A 17,586-nucleotide genomic window follows, 5' to 3' on the forward strand; every position below is an offset into this window, starting at 1 on the left:
TGTTTTGGGACCCATGGGGTCTTGGTGTGTACTAAATATTTCTAAACTTGCCAAAAAATGAATGTCCCACTTGCTTCTGGCTGCTAGATTCACCATTGCCACACATTTGAAAGCAACCTTGGAATTATGAAAAGCAGAATTGCTTAAAATGTCTCACATTGAGAAGTTTTGCTGCTGTATTAAAGGAGAACAGAAAAAAATGTGATAAAATATGGAGTTGCTTTTGAAAATACCACTCCATAAAGGTGTAGTATAGGGCACTGTTTTATTATTCATATAACATTAAGCTCTTATGCTTTTTTGGTTTTGTGATTTGTGTTTTATATTTTTTGTACTTTAATAGCCTAATTCACTAAGCTTTTTCCTCATAGACACAGTCTTAATGAATCAGGCCCTAAGTTTGCTAAACCAGTTGTCCATAGTTGAGTCTGAAGTGTTTAATGTTTAAAAGGAAGTTTCTTCTTCCATGATATCTCACCCCTTGTTTTATGTAAACCGACATGATACGAACTCCGTGAATGCCGGTATAGAAAAATACAAATAAATAAATAAATAAATAAATGATACGTTATCTGCTGGGCAAGTGTATCTTGTATGTATACTGTTTTATGTTTTATTATTGCCTGTTGTATAAATATAGGATTATAAAAATATAATTCCTCTGAAGGTGATAAAGGTGCCCTGTAAGGGTCAGCTAGGTCTTGGGGTATTACAGGGTTACCCTGCTGTCTAAGACATGTTGCGGGATCCAGGTGAAGCCTGTGAGTTGTATCAGGATCACTACATATTTTAGGGTGGTTCAGGATCCCTGTGAGGTGTGGGGGATGTTAGAGGAGCACTGTCCAGTTTTGGAATCGCTGTGAGCTCAGGGGATGTTACAGGTCACCTGAGTTCTTGGGTCATTGTGCTCAGAGAGGATGTTGCAGGGTCACTGGGAGATAAGCTGTATCATCTGCTTTTTTTTTTTTTTTTTTTTTTTAGAGGGGAACGTTGTGGAATGAAGTGGAAAGTCTCCGAGATCAGAACAGTTTTATGTCTGAGGAGCGGATTCTTCACATTTTTCATGGAATATGCTTGGGACTACACGCCATTCACAGCAAGGGTTATGCCCACAGGTAACAGGACAGGGATTCACAGGCTTGTCCCCGCTCCCCCTCTGGATTTATTAGATGCCACCTGCCCCTGCTCAGGCTCTAGGGTTGGCGGATACTGCTTGTCTCTCTTCTGGCTCTGGGATTATTGGCTGCAATGTGTACCCCTTTCCCTCTGGGGTTAGCAGATGGCAATCCCTGCTACCCCTCTAGGCTTATCAAACACCGTGTGTTTCCACCCTGGGCCTGGGATTATCAGTCGTGTTTCTCCTCCCCAGGGTTATCAGATGTCGTGTGTCCTCACTCATCCTGGGGTTATTGGATGTCGTGGGTCCCCACTTCCACCCCCTCCTCTCCCTAGGGTTATCAGATGTCTGGGGTCCCTGCTTCTCCCCCCCCCCCCCCCCTCCAGTCTTATTGGGAGTCGGGGGCCACCTCTTCCCTTTGAGGATATTGGATGTCGGGAGTCACCATGTCCCAGTTCCCCCACTCCCCAAGGTAATTGGATGTTAGGGGGGCCTCACTTTCCTGCCAGGATCATCGGACATCAAGGGTCGAGACTCCCCCCAAGGGTTATCAGAGGTTCCCACTTCCCCCATGGGGTTAGCGGATGTCGGGGGTCCCCACTTCCACCCTAGGGTTATTGGACTCTGCTGGCTAAGCCGCTGAGGTCATCTCCTTCTTGCTTTACCTTCACTATCAGGAACTCCCCTTCATCCCAATGAATCAGTAAAAAGCCTCAGAGTTCAACTCGACAAAGATCTCACATTGGGATCCCCCATCTCAAAGTTAATAATAGCTTCCTTCCTAAAAAAATCAGACCCTCCACACACCCATCAGATACCATCCCCACAAAAAATCTCCTCTCCATCCCCGGGATCATCGCCAAACCCATCTCCAACATCATAAACAAGTCCATTGAACTTGGCAGTATCCCCAAAAACCTTAAACATGCTATTGTGAAACCCATTCTAAAAAAGCCCTCCCTTGACCCATCCGATCTCTCCAATTTCCGACCCATCTCCAACCTGCCACTAATCACAAAAGTCCTTGAGAAAGCTATAAACAAGCAGCTATCAGACTACATGGATGAAAACAACATCCTATCCCCCTCTCAATTTGGCTTTCGAAAGCATCATAGCACTGAGACCTTGCTCATTTCAATCTACGACCACATCTTGAAAGGTCTTGACAAATAGCACTGAGACCTTGCTCATTTCAATCTACGACCACATCTTGAAAGGTCTTGACAAAGGTCTCTCACACATCCTCATTCTTCTTGACATATCCGCTGCTTTTGACACCATTAAACATCACATCCTATTAGAACGCCTGAGCAGCATTGGGATCTCAGGCTCTGCTCTACAATGGTTCCACTCATACCTGGCTGAAAGACAATTTAGCGTACAAATTAGAAACTCCACCTCCAAACCTCACTCCCTCGCACAAGGAGTGCCTCAAGGTTCATCTCTTTCTTCTACACTTTTCAATATATATCTCCTTCCCCTCTGCCATCTTCTTGCTAAACTTGGCCTTCCGCACTTCATATATGCTGATGATGTGCAGATACTTATTCCTGTTAATGACTCAATTCACAAAGCCATTGAAACTTGGAAATCCGCCCTCTCCGAAATCAGCAGCCTACTATCCAACAACTTTCTAGCCCTCAATGCCGCTAAAACGGAACTCATCCTCATATCACCCCCCAACATCTCCAACACTCTTCTAATGACCCCCTCACTCACACATAACAATGATCCCTCCAATAACTTCACCTTCCCAACGCATGTACGTAGCCTCGGCGTATACCTAGACAGTCACCTTAACTGCAAAAAATTCATCAATAACACCCTCAAAGACTGCTTCTTCAAATTACACACCCTAAAAAGACTCAAACCTCTACTACATCTCAGCGACTTCCGCACCATATTACAAGCCCTCGTATTATCTAAAATAGACTACTGCAATTCCTTGCTCCTAGGCCTGCCTAAAAGCACCATACAGCCGTTGCAACTCCTCCAAAATGCAGCTGCCCGGATACTTACCAACACCCACAAAAATGACCACATAACCCCTGTACTCAAATATTTGCATTGGTTACCAGTAGCATCCAGAATTACCTTCAAGGTCCTCACGCTAATACACAAATCCCTACACAACCAAAACATGCACTGGTACAAAGAACATCTCTCCTTCCACAACAATAATAGACTCACCAGAAAACAATACCTGGCCACACTACATACCCCCTCACCCAAGCTTACTAAGCTCCGCACCACAAACGAAAGGGCCCTATCCCTAGCAGGCCCTCTCCTCTGGAATAAACTACCCACATCACTCCGACAAGAATCCTGCCCAAAAATGTTCAGGAAAAACCTCAAGACCTGGTTCTTCAAGCACTCATACACATAACCAACGCCCACTCACCTAACATTCCCCCTACTCCTATCCTGCACCCCTTCTCCCTCTCTCCCACTCCAACCCCACCCCCCTCCCCACCCCATCATACTCTTCAAGGCCCCATCCTTTCCATTGACTCTTCCTCCCCTTCCCCACCCCCCTTCCTCCCCTCTGCCTTTCCACCTCCTTTCCTCTGTACATATTCCCCCTTTCCCTCATTCTTTCCATTAAGTGTAAATAAGGAGATTACAAAGGACGATATAATCTCATACTCATGTATATTTACCCTATAAATGTAGATATCCCCCCTTTATTCAGATTTTCTGCTCCTCCAAGTTAGCTAACCTCCCTTACCTAACCTCCTTACCCATATATTACTTATAAAAACGAAGCTATTATATGTAATCACTATTGGTTTAACTGTTCCTCATATAATCATGCGTTAATTGTAAAGCCTGTTGCTAAATTTTGTGTTCTCTGTAAACCGATGAGATGTTCCCAACGTTCGTCGGTATATAAAAGCCATTAAATAAATAAAAATAAATATGTCTATGCCAGATCCACCAACTACATTACTACTCAGATCAACACAGCCATAGCCACCATAAGACATGCACACATCAGGAGCCAGGCTGAACAAAAGTACACCTTACAGACTAACCAATTAACTTAAAAACATTTCCCTCTACGTACCCGGACCAGTCCAGACTCCTGGGCCCCCCCCTGCAGATGGAGACAGAGCAGTTATCAAAGCAAACTCCGCCTATAAGCAGGATGCTGCCACCTACACTCCGGCAGTATTGCTCTGTCTCCAGCAGATGGAGCTGCAAGGCCTACAGTCTGTGCTGATTGTTCATTGGACTTAGAGTAGTGAATTCTTTGAGTTTTAGAGAGTTTTCGGTCTGTAAAACATTTCTACTTTGATTTAAAAAAAGAAGGAGCAGTTTCTGTCCTGAGCCTCCCAGGGGGTTTGTAAGGTCCTGAGGGGACCATCCCCCGCTGGTTGTTGAGGCCGCTGCATTTACAGGTTCGAGGGTCCTCTTGTTCCAAGCTTAGCAGCTCTGGGTGCGACACCGGGGAGCCCGGTTCACTCCACCCTGCCGGATCAGGACCGTGGACCATGGCCGGGCAGTTTTGATTTTCTTTCTTTTTCTGTCAGGGTCACCGGCGCTGCGGCTCTCTCTTTTCCCTCCCTGACTCGGCGCTTGGGCGGACCGTGATTATTTTTCTATTTTTTTACAGAATTGAGTTTTAGCTTTCTCAGGCCTGCTGCCCGATGCCGCGCTCGTCTGCGTGCTGCGCATGTGGCTCGGCCCGCGCGTCTTTCTCGGGAGGGGCTGTGCTCGACGGGTCTTCCCAGGGAGGGAGGGATCCTCCGGGGCCACAAAAATGGTTAAAGGCAAGGCTGCCCGAGCTCCTTCAGTGTTAGCTGCACCGAGATCAGCTGAGCGCGGGAATGGAGGCCATTTTGGAGTCTTTTAGATCAGCGACTTGTGCAGCTATGGGGGAGGGGATTCTCCCGCCTCCTTTCTCTCCTCAGCCAGGGTTTCCTGGAGGGAGCGAACCTTTACAGCCTCTCTCACCTGCAGCGCAGGATAGCCCCGAGGGGACTTCTGACGACTCCTCCTTCTCCTCGGAGTTTATTTTATTTCTCCATAAGGCTTTTAAAGCCAGGAGGGAAGGGAAGCTGCAGGCTGGGGGTAAAACTTCCTCTTGTGGTCTTAAGTCTCTTTCTTGAGAGCAGTCTAAGTCTAAGGGAGTCTCTGGGTCCTCCAAAGCTAAGCGCCCTTTGCGTGCAGGGGTTCATCAGACCGATACTGATTCCACGGGTCAGGATACGGACCTAGGGGACCAGGACCCGCAGGGCAAGCCTCCGATGGGGGTGGATACAGACCCTGATCATCATCCACAGGATCCAGCACGGGGCTCTCACATTGTGGAAGGAGATGACCCTAAGGTGGGGTCCGTCTGTTTAGGAGGGAGGAGTTGGCTCCGCGTATCCCTGCCGTACTCGGAGAGCTAATGCACAAAAATAGACGTATCCGCCACTTATTTCTATGGTGATTTATGGGACCATCGTATAAACCCCTTTTTGTTATCTTTTAGAGGCTTGCATTATGCTCTATCGATAGATAAGAGGGGCACACATTTAATCATAGGTCCAATTTTTGAATATTTTTTAAGCATTTTTTTCAAACATTTTTGCAAGAAATTATAGACATTAAAAAAGTGCACTACTTCCCCGTTTTTTTGAAGTTACTTCAGGCCTGAAATAACGTCTATTTTTGTGCATTGGTTACTATATCGTATTGCCCTTTAAGGCTTTTTCTGTATTATTATACTCGGAGAGCTAGGCATAGATGGGCCACCAGAGGAGTCCAGGCTAGAGGCCATGGACCCAGTGTTGTTGGGTCTGAGAGGCTTGGCTACTTCCTTTGCTTTTCATTTTTCTGCCACGGACTTGCTATATAGAGAATGGGATACCCCAGATCTGGGATTGAAAGTTAGCAAGGCTATGGATAAGCTATATCCTCTTCCGGAGGAAGCAATTGACATACTGTGGGTCCCCAAGCTGGACACGGCAGTGTCCGCAGTCACCAAAGAGGCCGCAATCCCGGTTACGGATTCTACAGCCCTGAAGAACCTGCAGGATAGAAAGTTGGAGCAGCAGCTCAAGACAATTTTTGAAGCCTCGGCACTGGGAGTGCAGGAAGCTATGTGCAGCAATTTTGCCTTGCGAGCGGGCCTTCGCTGGGTTCAGCAGTTACAGGCTAATGCTGGTCTTTCCGATGCAGAAGCACAGCAAGCAGGGCGTCTGGAAGCTTATAGTGCGGATGCCCTTTATGATCTGTTACAGACTTCGGCCAGATCCATGGTGTCAGCAGTCTCGGCTCATCTACTCCTGTGGTTAAGAAACTGGTCGGCGGATATTTCCTCCAAGGCTCAGCTGGGGTCGTTGCCTTTCAAGGGTAAAGTGCTTTTTGGCAAGGACCTCGAGGATATGATTCAATCCCTGGGGGAGAACACCGACTGCCAGAGGATAGGCCCAAGTCGAGGGGCTCCTTTTCTTCATGGTCTCAATTCAGAGGGAATCGGAGATTTAGTCTGTCCAGGGCTCCAGCTTCTTCCTTTCGGCAAGTGTCCGGTCGCCAGCAGTCCTGATCTCAGCCTTTCGTGGCCGATGCTTTGGCAGAACCGGAGCTACCCAGTCCGCATCTGGGGCCAAGTCTTCCCAATGAATGGACACCGACCCATTCCTCGATTCCAGCTGTCGGGGGCAGATTGTCCCTGTTTTATGAGGAATGGGTCAAGGTGACGTCGGACCAGTGGGTCCTTACTGTGATAAATCAAGGCTATGTTTTAGGTTTTGCACACCGCCTTCCGGTGTGGTTTCTGGTCTCCTGATGTGATTACGAAGAGAAACGACAGGCAGTACAAGATACCTTGCAACATCTTCTGCAACTCGGCGCCATCACCCCAGTTCCTCAGGCAGAGCAGCGAAAAGGGTGTTATTCCATTTACTTCGTAATCCCTAAAAAAGAGGGGTCCTTCCGACCCATTCTGGATTTGAAGCGCATAAACCACTGCCTCAGGGTGCCACCTTTTCACATGGAGACGTTATGGTCAGTCATTGCCTCGGTAAGAAAAGGAGAGTTTCTGGTGCCACTGGACCTAACAGAAGCGTATCTTCACATAGGCATTCGGGCCGACCACCAGATGTTTCTGAGGTTCTCGGTGACGGGTCACCATTTTCAGTTTCGAGCTTTGCCCTTCGGTCTTGCTACTGTGCCCAGAATGTTTACCAAGGTAATGGTTGTGGTGGCGGCTCATCTGTGCAGAGAGGGGTCCTGGTGCATCCATACCTGGATGACTGGCTAATTCGAGCAAAGTCGGAGTCGCTTAGCCAGTTAGCAATTCGCAAAGTGCTTCAACTCCTGCGATCACTGGGTTGGGTGATCAACTTAGCCAAGAGCCGACTGGTGCCCACCCAGTCTTTGGAGTTTTTGGGAGCTCTATTCAACACTCAACAGGGGAGAGTGTTCCTTACCTTGGACCAAATTGTCAAGCTACAAGCACAAGTGCGGGACTTATTGGCCAACCGCCTCCCCAGAGTGCGGGATTATTTGCGGGTTCTGTGCTCCATGACTTCCAACCTGAAGCTGGAGCCCTGGGCCTTTGCTCATATGCGTCCTTTACAGTCAGCGTTGCTTTTGCATTGGAATCCAGTCTCCAAACAGTTTCATTTACCTCTCCCTCTTACAGATACGGCGCGCTCCAGTCTTGATTGGTGGCTATCTCGGACAACTTATCCCAAGGAGTTCCCCTGGAGGTGCCTGAATGGACAGTGGTGACCACAGACGCCAGCCTCTCCGGTTGGGAAGCGGTTTGCCTGAGGAAGTTGGTGTAGAGACAATGTTCCCAGGAAGAATCTCAGTGGTCGATCAATAAGAACATAAGAAATTGCCATGCTGGGTCAGACCAAGGGTCCATCAAGCCCAGCATCCTGTTTCCAACAGAGGCCAAAACCAGGCCATAAGAACCTGGCAATTACCCAAACACAAAGAAGATCCCATGCTACTGATGCAATTAATAGCAGTGGCTATTCCCTAAGTAAAATTGATTAATAGCCATTAATGGACTTCTCCAAGAACTTATCCAAACCTTTTTTGAACCCAGCTACACTAACTACACTAACCACATCCTCTGGCAACAAATTTCAGAGCTTTATTGTGCGTTGAGTGAAAAAGAATTTTCTCCGATTAGTCTTAAATATGCTACTTGCTAACTTCATGGAATGCCCCCTAGTCCTTCTATTATTCGAAAGTGTAAATAACCGAGTCACATCTACTCCTTCAAGACCTCTCATGATCTTAAAGACCTCTATCATATCCCCCCTCAGGGCAGTGTGGTTAGCGTTGCAAGCGTTCCACCCTCTCCTCCAGGGGAAGTCAGTCAGAATTCTTTCCGACAATGCGACCACTGTGGCTTATATCAATCGCCAAGGGGGAACCAAGAGCCAGCCAGTGGCCATGGAAGCCCGGCAGCTGATCAGCTGGGTGGAGAAGCATTTAGTAAGTATTGCAGCATCTCACATAGCAGGAGTCGACAGTGTTCAAGCGGACTTTCTCAGGCGGCACCGCGTCGATCCCAGGGAATGGGAGCTCACAGACGAAGCTTTCCAGCTCATATGAGACACGTGGGGAGTACCCCACATGGATCTCATGGCAACGTTTCAGAACGCCAAGGCTCCGTTCTTCTTCAGTCACTGCAGAGAAACAGGAGCAGAAGGGGTAGATGCCCTGGTGCTGCCCTAGCCGACCGACGTACTGCTGTACGTCTTCCCTCCTTGGCCGCTGATAGGCAAAGTGCTCAGGAGAGTGGAGATACACCCAGCAGAAGTCATCCTCGTAGCTCCAGAGTGGCCGAGACGGCCTTGGTTTGCAGACCTGGTCAATCTGGCAGTGGCGGGTCCCCTGCGGTTGCCACTGCTCCCGGACCTTCTCCATCAAGGGCCCATGTGTTTGGAAGAGGTCGATCACTTTTGTCTAGCGGCATGGCTTTTGAGAGGTGCCGCCTGAGGAGCAAAGGGTATTCGAACGCTGTGGTGGCAACACTTCTCCGGTCGCGCAAGACATCCACCAACCTCGCATATATGCGTGTGTGGAGAATCTTTGAATCTTGGTGCATGGACCGGGCGATTGTTCCTACTCTGTCTTCGGTGTCGGATATTTTAGGTTTCTTACAATCCGGACCCACCAAGGGCTTATCGTGTAGTTCCCTGAGGGTTCAGGTGGCAGCTCTTGGATGTTTGTGCGGTTCCATTCAAGGCGTGGCGTTGGCTGCTCACCCCGATGTGGCTCCTTTCCTAAAGGGGGCAAAGCATTTATGTCCCCCGATCAGGCACCCTTGTCCTTGGAATCTGAACTTGGTTCTCTCAGCTCTGTGTAAGGCGCCCTTTGAGCCTCTGCAAACGGCTATAATAAAGGATCTCACCTTAAAGGTGATTTTTATTTATTGCTATCACATCTGCTCGCAGGGTATCGGAGCTCCAGGCTCTATCCTGTAGGGAGCTGTTTCTGAGAATTTCGGATTCTGGTGTGTCCTTGCAGACGGTTCCTTCCTTTCTTCCAAAGGTGGTGTCTGCTTTTCACGGGAATCAGTCAGTGGAGCTTCCGTCGTTTCCCGTTTTGGACCAGTCAGACCCTATGTCTAAAGACTTACGGAAGCTGGATGTTCATCGGGCGTTGTTGCATTATCTGGAAGTTACTAACGCGTTTCGAGTGACAGACCATATTTTTCTGCTGTGGGCTGGTCCAAAATGAGGAAATATGGCATCTAAAGCTACGATTTCGCGCTGGTCAAAAGAGGATATAGGCTCGGCATATTTGCTGTGTGATAAGCCTGTACCGTTTGTTCTTCGGGCTCATTCTACCCGTTCGCAGGCGGCTTCTTGGGCGGAGTGTCAAATGGTCTCTGCAGGGCGGCGACTTGGAAGTCTTTGCATACCTTTGCCAGACACTACAGACTGGATGTTCAGGCATCGGGTGAAGGAGGCTTTGGAGAAGCAGTGCTTAGAGCGGGCCTCTCCAGATCCCATCCCAGGTAAGAAAGCTCTGGTACATCCTAGGAGTCTGGGCTGATCCGGGTATGTACAGGGAAAGGAAAATTAGTTTCTTACCTGATAATTTTCGTTCCTGTAGTACCACGGATCAGTCCAGAGTCCCACCCGGGGAACGCATGGAAGTAAGGGATAGTCCGCTCAGTTATTGATTGATTTGTTTTCAGATCTGCAGAAATTGAATTGACCGTTCTCAAGTGGTTAGAACATAAGAAATTGCCATGCTGGGTCAGATCAAGGGTCCATCAAGCCCAGCATCCTGTTTCCAACAGAGGCCAAACCTGGCCACAAGAACCTGGCAATTACCCAAACACTAAGAAGATCCCATGCTACAGGTTCAGTTCCTAGGAGGGTTATGATGGTTTTTTGAGAGCCATTCTGCTTTGACATTGAGTAATACTGCCGGACTGTAGGTGACACCATCCTATATAAGGCGGCGTTTTGTTTTGAAAACTTCACTGTCTCCATCTGCTAGAGGGGGGGGGGGGGGGCAAAACCCAGGATTCTGGACTGATCCGTGGTACTACAGAAACGAAAATTATCAGGTAAGAAACTAATTTTCCTTTACTCACAGCCCACAACAGACCAATCTGAGCTAAGTGGTAATATGTCACAAAAAACTCAATACAACATAAATAACATAAAACAAAGTCTTGAAAATCAGTTGATAATAATACCAGGCTAATAATTGATAATAAAGTTGATAATAAAGTTGATAATAAAGTTGATAATAAAGTTGATAATAATACCAGGCTAATAACTGCCTAGGACAAACCTATGTTTTTGTATCTTACAGTTTTTGTTGATTTATATATTTATCTCTCTCTAATTGTTTCTTAGTTTAAACTCTGCACTGTCTTCCATTGCCCAGGTTTTATGCTCCCTGTTTAATGTAACTTTACTTTCTACCTTGATGTTAATTGGTTTCCCCTCAGTTACATTGTAAACCGGTACGATAAGACCTAGTCTTGAGCATCGGTATAGGAAAAGAAATTAAATAAATAAATAAATAAATATGGGCAAAAACAAAATACACCTAAGTCTTCTTGGGGAATGAGCTTTTGAGGACAGAATCCACTTCGTCAGAAATTTCTGACATATAAAGGAAAATTGGTTCTTACCTGCTAATTTTCGTTCCTGTAGTACCACGGATCAGTCCAGACTGTTGGGTTATGCCTCCCTTCCAGCAGATGGAGTCATAGAAAAAATTGAAACGCACTCCCTGATAACCCACCTGCGATCCCTCAGTATTTATTTATTTATTTATTTAGAGTTTTTATATACCGACATTCAAAAGAATATCACATCGGTTTACATATAACAGGGCTAAGAACTTAACATTTGGAAAGTTAAATAATAGTTACATCTTCAGTATAATCAATATCAAAGCAGAATGAAAAAACAATTTTAACAGCCAATGACTAGACCAAAAGAACTTTCAATAATTAGTCCCAACCTGTTCAACTATGTACATGCAAGGAGTAGATATTCTTCCATTTCTCTTTCGTTCTTATCTATATGAAGCGCTGCGTAGTCTTCAAACACCTTGTGCAGACTCCAAATCCCCTGTGTAGGAAAATAAGTAAAGAAATCGAGCTGACTTACCAGAACACCTGGGCGGGCGTCTGGACTGATCCTTGGTACTACAGGAATGAAAATTAGCAGGTAAGAACCAATTTTCCTTTCCCTGTACATACCCGGATCAGTCCAGACTGCTGGGATGTACCCAAGCCGCCTTAACTGGGGTGGGACCCGGAAAGTTCCGCTTGAAGCACTCCGCTACCAAAACACTTGACCTCCGGAGCTCGGACGTCCAAACGGTAATGCCTAGCAAAGGTGTGTAAAGATTTCCAAGTAGCTGCTCGGAAAATCTCCTGAAGAGAAATACATTGGCTCTCCGCCCAAGATGCCGCCTGAGGTCTGATCGAATGAGCTTTAAGACCATCCGGCACTTGTCGGCCTTTACATATGTAAGCCGATGCAATGGATTCCTTTAACCATCGGGCAATAGTGGCCTTGGACACATTCTGTCCCTTCTTAGGACCACTCCATAAGACAAAGAGATGGTCAGATAACCGAAAGGTATTAGTCACTTCCAAGTACCTAAGAAGTACCCGACGGACATCCAATTTTCTCAAATCTTGAGCCTGAAGGGAATCTCGATCCAAATCCGAAAAAGCCTGTAACTCAACAGACTGATTCACATGAAAAGCCGATACAACCTTCGGTAGAAAGGAAGGCACCGTCCGAAGCGAAACTCCTGAGTCTGAAATGTGCAAGAATGGCTCCCGGTAGGACAACACTTGAATCTCTGATATCCATCTGGCCGAACAGATAGCCACGAGAAACACCACTTTGAGCGTCAGATCCTTCAACGTAGCCCACTTGAGAGGCCCAAAAGGCAGATCGCACAGTGCTTGTAGAACCAGGTTCAAACTCCACGAAGGACATACTGGACGCACCGGCAGGTGTAAATGCTTGGCCCCCTTCAGAAAGCATGCTACATCCGGATGCCCTGCAAGGGAAGCACCATCAAGTTTACCTCGTAAACAGCCCAGAGCCAGCACCTGAATACGAAGTGAACTGTAGGCCAAACCTTTCTTCAAGCCTTCCTGTAAGAACGCGAGAATGTGCACCACCGAGGCCTTACGCGGGGACACCTTTAACCCGCTGCACCAGGAATCAAAAACCTTCCAAACCCTTACATAAGTCAGCGAAGTGGAGGTCTTTTGTGCGCGGAGCAGAGTAGAAATCACCACATCTGGATATCCTTCAGCTATCTCCTCTCATAAGCCAAGCCGCTAGACAAAAACAATCTGCCTGATCGAAAAATACTGGATCCTGACGAAGAAGATTCGGAAGGTGACCGAGGAGCCGCAAGGGTCCGTCTACCGCCAAGTTTATCAGGTCTGCAAACCACGGCCTCTGTGGCCATTCTGGCGCTACGAGAATTACTGATCCCTGGTGAGATTCTATCCGCCTTAGGACCTTGCCCACCAGTGGCCAAGGAGGAAACACAGAGAAGAACGTTGCAGGGCCACGGAAGGACCAGGGCATCTACTCCTTCTGCCCCATGCTCCCTCCTGCAACTGAAGAACCGAGCCGCCTTTGCATTCAGTCGCGTTGCCATTAAGTCCAGATGGGGCATTCCCCACCTCCGGGTCAGTAGATGCATTGCCTCCTCTGACAGCTCCCACTCTCCAAGGTCGAGCTGCTGCTGACTGAGAAAGTCTGCCTGGAATTGTCCACCCTGGCTATGTGAGACGCCGCCAGACGAACCAGATTGCGTTCTGCCCAGACCATGAGCTTGTCCGCTTCAACGGCCACCGGTCGACTCTTTGTTCCTCCTTGTCGGTTGATGTACGCCACAGTAGTGGCATTGTCTGAGAGGACTCTTTCCGACTGATGGAGAAGGGGAAGGAAGTTGTGCAATGCTAGATGAACTGCTCTGGTTTCTAAACGATTGATGGACCACTTGGACTCCTGAGTTGGCCACTGTCCTTGGGCCGATCGCGACTGACAAACTGCCCCCCAACCGGAGAGTCTGGCATCCGTTGTCACAATCAGCCACTGTGGAATCTCCAAGTCCATCCCCAGCTGTAAGTGCTCTGGGACCAGCCACCAATCATGACTGCTCCTGGCGTAAGCGGAGGTGAAACTCTTCGGACTTGGGATCCTAGCGGGAAAGTAATGCCCTGTTGCGTTCGTGCCTGTTCTCGCCCTCTCTCCACCCTCTCTACCTTTGTGGCGACTCCCTTCGGGTCTGACGGACAGATGCTGCCGCGGCTTCTCCTCGCCACTTCTCCCTGGAATCCCCGGGCTGGCCTGACGCTGCGGATCCGCCAATTTCCTGATGACGTAAAGGCGCATGTGCGCACGCGCTCCAGAGTTTGTACCAGCAAGGGCGCGAACCTCGGGGGTGTCCCCCCGTAGTGACGTCATCCGCTTCCACCTTAAAAGGTCTTTGCTTGCAACTACAAATCGAGTTAGCATGGGGGATAACTCTCTCATTGCTGCTCTGCCTCCTCAACTTACCAAGGGGTACCCGTTTCTCAGGGGCCCCGCTCTCTCTTCTTGATTTCAGATTGCTAAGATGGGATCCGGTATTCGCTCCTCAAGGGCCTACATCCCTGAATGCTCAGAAGACTCCTTACTGCCTAGAAGCGATCGCAGACGTGAACACTGTGAGTTCTATTACACGAGGGTCTATGTTCCTAATGTTCCTAATCTCCGAAGACTCCCTTCTGTCTAAGACATTATTGCAGGTACGGAGATCATGAGTTATTACTGCAGATTGCAGATAAGAACCGGTACTCACTCCACGAGGGCCCATGTTCCTAAAATCCTTCAAAAACTCTCTTCTATCTCAGAAGCTATCGCATACCTATATCTGGTACATTACTATTTCATATTGCAGATAGGAACCGGTACTCGCTCCACGAGGGCCCATGTTCCTAAACCCTTCACAGACTCTCTTCTATTTCAGAAGCTATCATATATCTATATCTTGTGCATTACTATTACAGATTGCAGATAGGAACTGATACTCGCTCCATGAGGCCCTATGTTCCTAAAACTCTCCAAAGACTCTCTTCTATTCTAGAAGCCATCTCATACACAGATATTGTGAGTTCTCATTCCAGACTGCATATAGAAACCAGTACTCGCCTACAGTTCCTGTTCCTGAATATACTTAAGACTCTCTGTTGCATAGAAGCCATTACAGATGTATACAATTGTGAGTGTATCATCTACTACTGGTTATGTATCCAGCATATCCTGTCTGCTCACTACCTATAGTCTCTCTCTACAGCTCAGCAACCCAGAGACTGCAATTCCAGTATCTGAGGGCTTCAGCCCTGCCGAGCACATCAGCTCACTACTGCCATCTCTGGTGTTCTACTTCCTGTCTAATAAAGAACTATCTGTGTTGTCTCCATACTCCAGCCTAGCCAGTGGTCCCTCTCAGGATATCCTCCTGGGGGCGCTGTCATCTGCCATCGGCCCAAGGATTCACCAATTTACATTGTGTTTATTCCTTACACTGCTGAGCGGTATCATACAGACTGCCACTCTGTGGGAGCCAACTCACAACAGATCATTAACTCCGCCTACGGAGTATTACAAATTGGTTGCTCCTCACCTTGGGGGAGCAGCATTGAACAGATTGCTAACTCCTCTCCTTGGCAGGGTGATCCATAACAGACTGCTAACTCCTTAGCGGACTTTATTTATTTATTTATTTAGAACTTTTCTATACCGACTTTCCAATAACAGAATTACTGATCAATTCGGTTTACATTTTGAACAATAACAGTGACAAGAGAATGTCTTACAAAAAACAGGTAGAAATAACTTGGAGAAAAATATATGGGTTAACTAACAATGAGATACTAACAGTGAGACTTATAACAGATTGCTACTCCTCCCCTTTGGCGGGGTGATTTATAACAGTTTGCTAACTCCACCCCTCTGGGGACCAGATCCACAACAGATTGCTAACTCCTCCTCTCTGGAGGAACAGATCTACAACACGCCCTCTGCAAAGGTCTCATATGAGCGAACGCCCAGGGAACCAACTCCAGAGTAGAAGCCATAGAACCAAGAACCTGTAAGTAGTCCCAAACCCTGGGCAAGGGGAGGGCCAATAGATGGCAAACCTGAGTCATGAGCTTGGTCATCCTCTCAACGGGGAGGAAAACTTTGCCTACCCCATGTCAAAACGGGCTCCCAGAAACTCCAACACTTGAGACGGAACCAGCTGACTCTTGGGGAAATTGACAACCCAGCCGAGCGACTGAAGACGCAGCAACACCGACTAAACTGCCTGTCTGCAAAGGTGTTCCGATTTCGCCTGAACTAGCCAGTCGTCCAAATAGGGATGAACAAGAATCCCCTCTCGCTGAAGAGACGCTGCTACCACCACCATTACCTTGGTGAATACGCATGGCGCTGTCGCCAGACCGAATGGAAGCGCTTGAAACTGATAATACTCGCCCAGTACCATGAACCGTAGAAACCTTTGATGATGTTCCTGGATGCCGATATGCAGGTATGCCTCTGTCAGATCTAAAGAGGCCAAAAATTTGCCTTTGTGGATGGCCGCAATGACGGACCTCAAGGTTTCCATGCGATTTAATGACTGGAAAAGGAACAGTGTGCAAATCCAAGGCTCTCGTGCTAAACTTTCAAAAGGGAAACTTTGATAAAATGAGAAAAATTGTTAGAAAAAAACTGAAAGGAGCAGCTACAAAAGTAAAAAATGTCCAAGAGGCGTGGTCATTGTTAAAAAATACCATTCTAGAAGCACAGTCCAGATGTATTCCACACATTAAGAAAGATGGAAAGAAGGCAAAACGATTACCGGCATGGTTAAAAGGGGAGGTGAAAGAAGCTATTTTAGCCAAAAGATCTTCATTCAAAAATTGGAAGAAGGATCCAACAGAAGAAAATAGGATAAAGCATAAACATTGGCAAGTTGAATGTAAGACATTGATAAGACAGGCTAAGAGAGAATTTGAAAAGAAGTTGGCTGTAGAGGCAAAAACTCACAGTAAAAACTTTTTTAAATATATCCGAAGCAGAAAGCCTGTGAGGGAGTCAGTTGGGACCGTTAGATGATCGAGGGGTTAAAGGGGCACTTAGAGAAGATAAGGCCATCGCGGAAAGATTAAATGATTTCTTTGCTTCGGTGTTTACTGAAGAGGATGTTGGGGAGGTACCCATAATGGAGAAGGTTTTCATGGGTAATGATTCAGATGGACTGAATCAAATCACGGTGAACCTAGAAGATGTGATAGGCCTGATTGACAAACTGAAGAGTAGTAAATCACCTGGACCGGATGGTATACACCCCAGAGTTCTGAAGGAACTAAAAAATGAAATTTCAGACCTATTAGTAAAAATTTGTAACTTATCATTAAAATCATCCATTGTACCTGAAGACTGGAGGATAGCAAATGTAACCCCAATATTTAAAAAGGGCTCCAGGGGCGATCCGGGAAACTACAGACCGGTTAGCCTGACTTCAGTGCCAGGAAAAATAGTGGAAAGTGTTCTAAACATCAAAATCACAGAACATATAGAAAGACATGGTTTAATGGAACAAAGTCAGCATGGCTTTACCCAGGGCAAGTCTTGCCTCACAAATCTGCTTCACTTTTTTGAAGGAGTTAATAAACATGTGGATAAAGGTGAACCGGTAGATATAGTATACTTGGATTTTCAGAAGGCGTTTGACAAAGTTCCTCATGAGAGGCTTCTAGGAAAAGTAAAAAGTCATGGGATAGGTGGCGATGTCCTTTCGTGGATTGCAAACTGGCTAAAAGACAGGAAACAGAGAGTAGGATTAAATGGGCAATTTTCTCAGTGGAAGGGAGTGGACAGTGGAGTGCCTCAGGGATCTGTATTGGGACCCTTACTGTTCAATATATTTATAAATGATCTGGAAAGAAATACGACGAGTGAGATAATCAA

At 47.1% G+C, this 17,586-nt stretch overlaps 1 protein-coding gene across 4 annotated transcripts in view; it reads left to right on the plus strand.

Annotated features, from left to right (window-relative positions):
* The window catches only part of STK16 (serine/threonine kinase 16), a 162,495-nt gene that overhangs the window by 59,366 nt on the left and 85,543 nt on the right, over window positions 1–17,586 (plus strand). For all 4 annotated transcript variants that reach the window (XM_029604988.1, XM_029604987.1, XM_029604990.1 and 1 more), the window contains exon 4: window positions 982–1,115. In XM_029604988.1, the coding sequence (XP_029460848.1) occupies window positions 982–1,115 (134 nt within the window). The remainder of the gene's footprint in view (window positions 1–981; window positions 1,116–17,586) is intronic.

This window comes from Rhinatrema bivittatum, chromosome 6 (assembly GCF_901001135.1).
Source record: "Rhinatrema bivittatum chromosome 6, aRhiBiv1.1, whole genome shotgun sequence".
Taxonomy (NCBI): Eukaryota; Metazoa; Chordata; class Amphibia; order Gymnophiona; family Rhinatrematidae; genus Rhinatrema; species Rhinatrema bivittatum.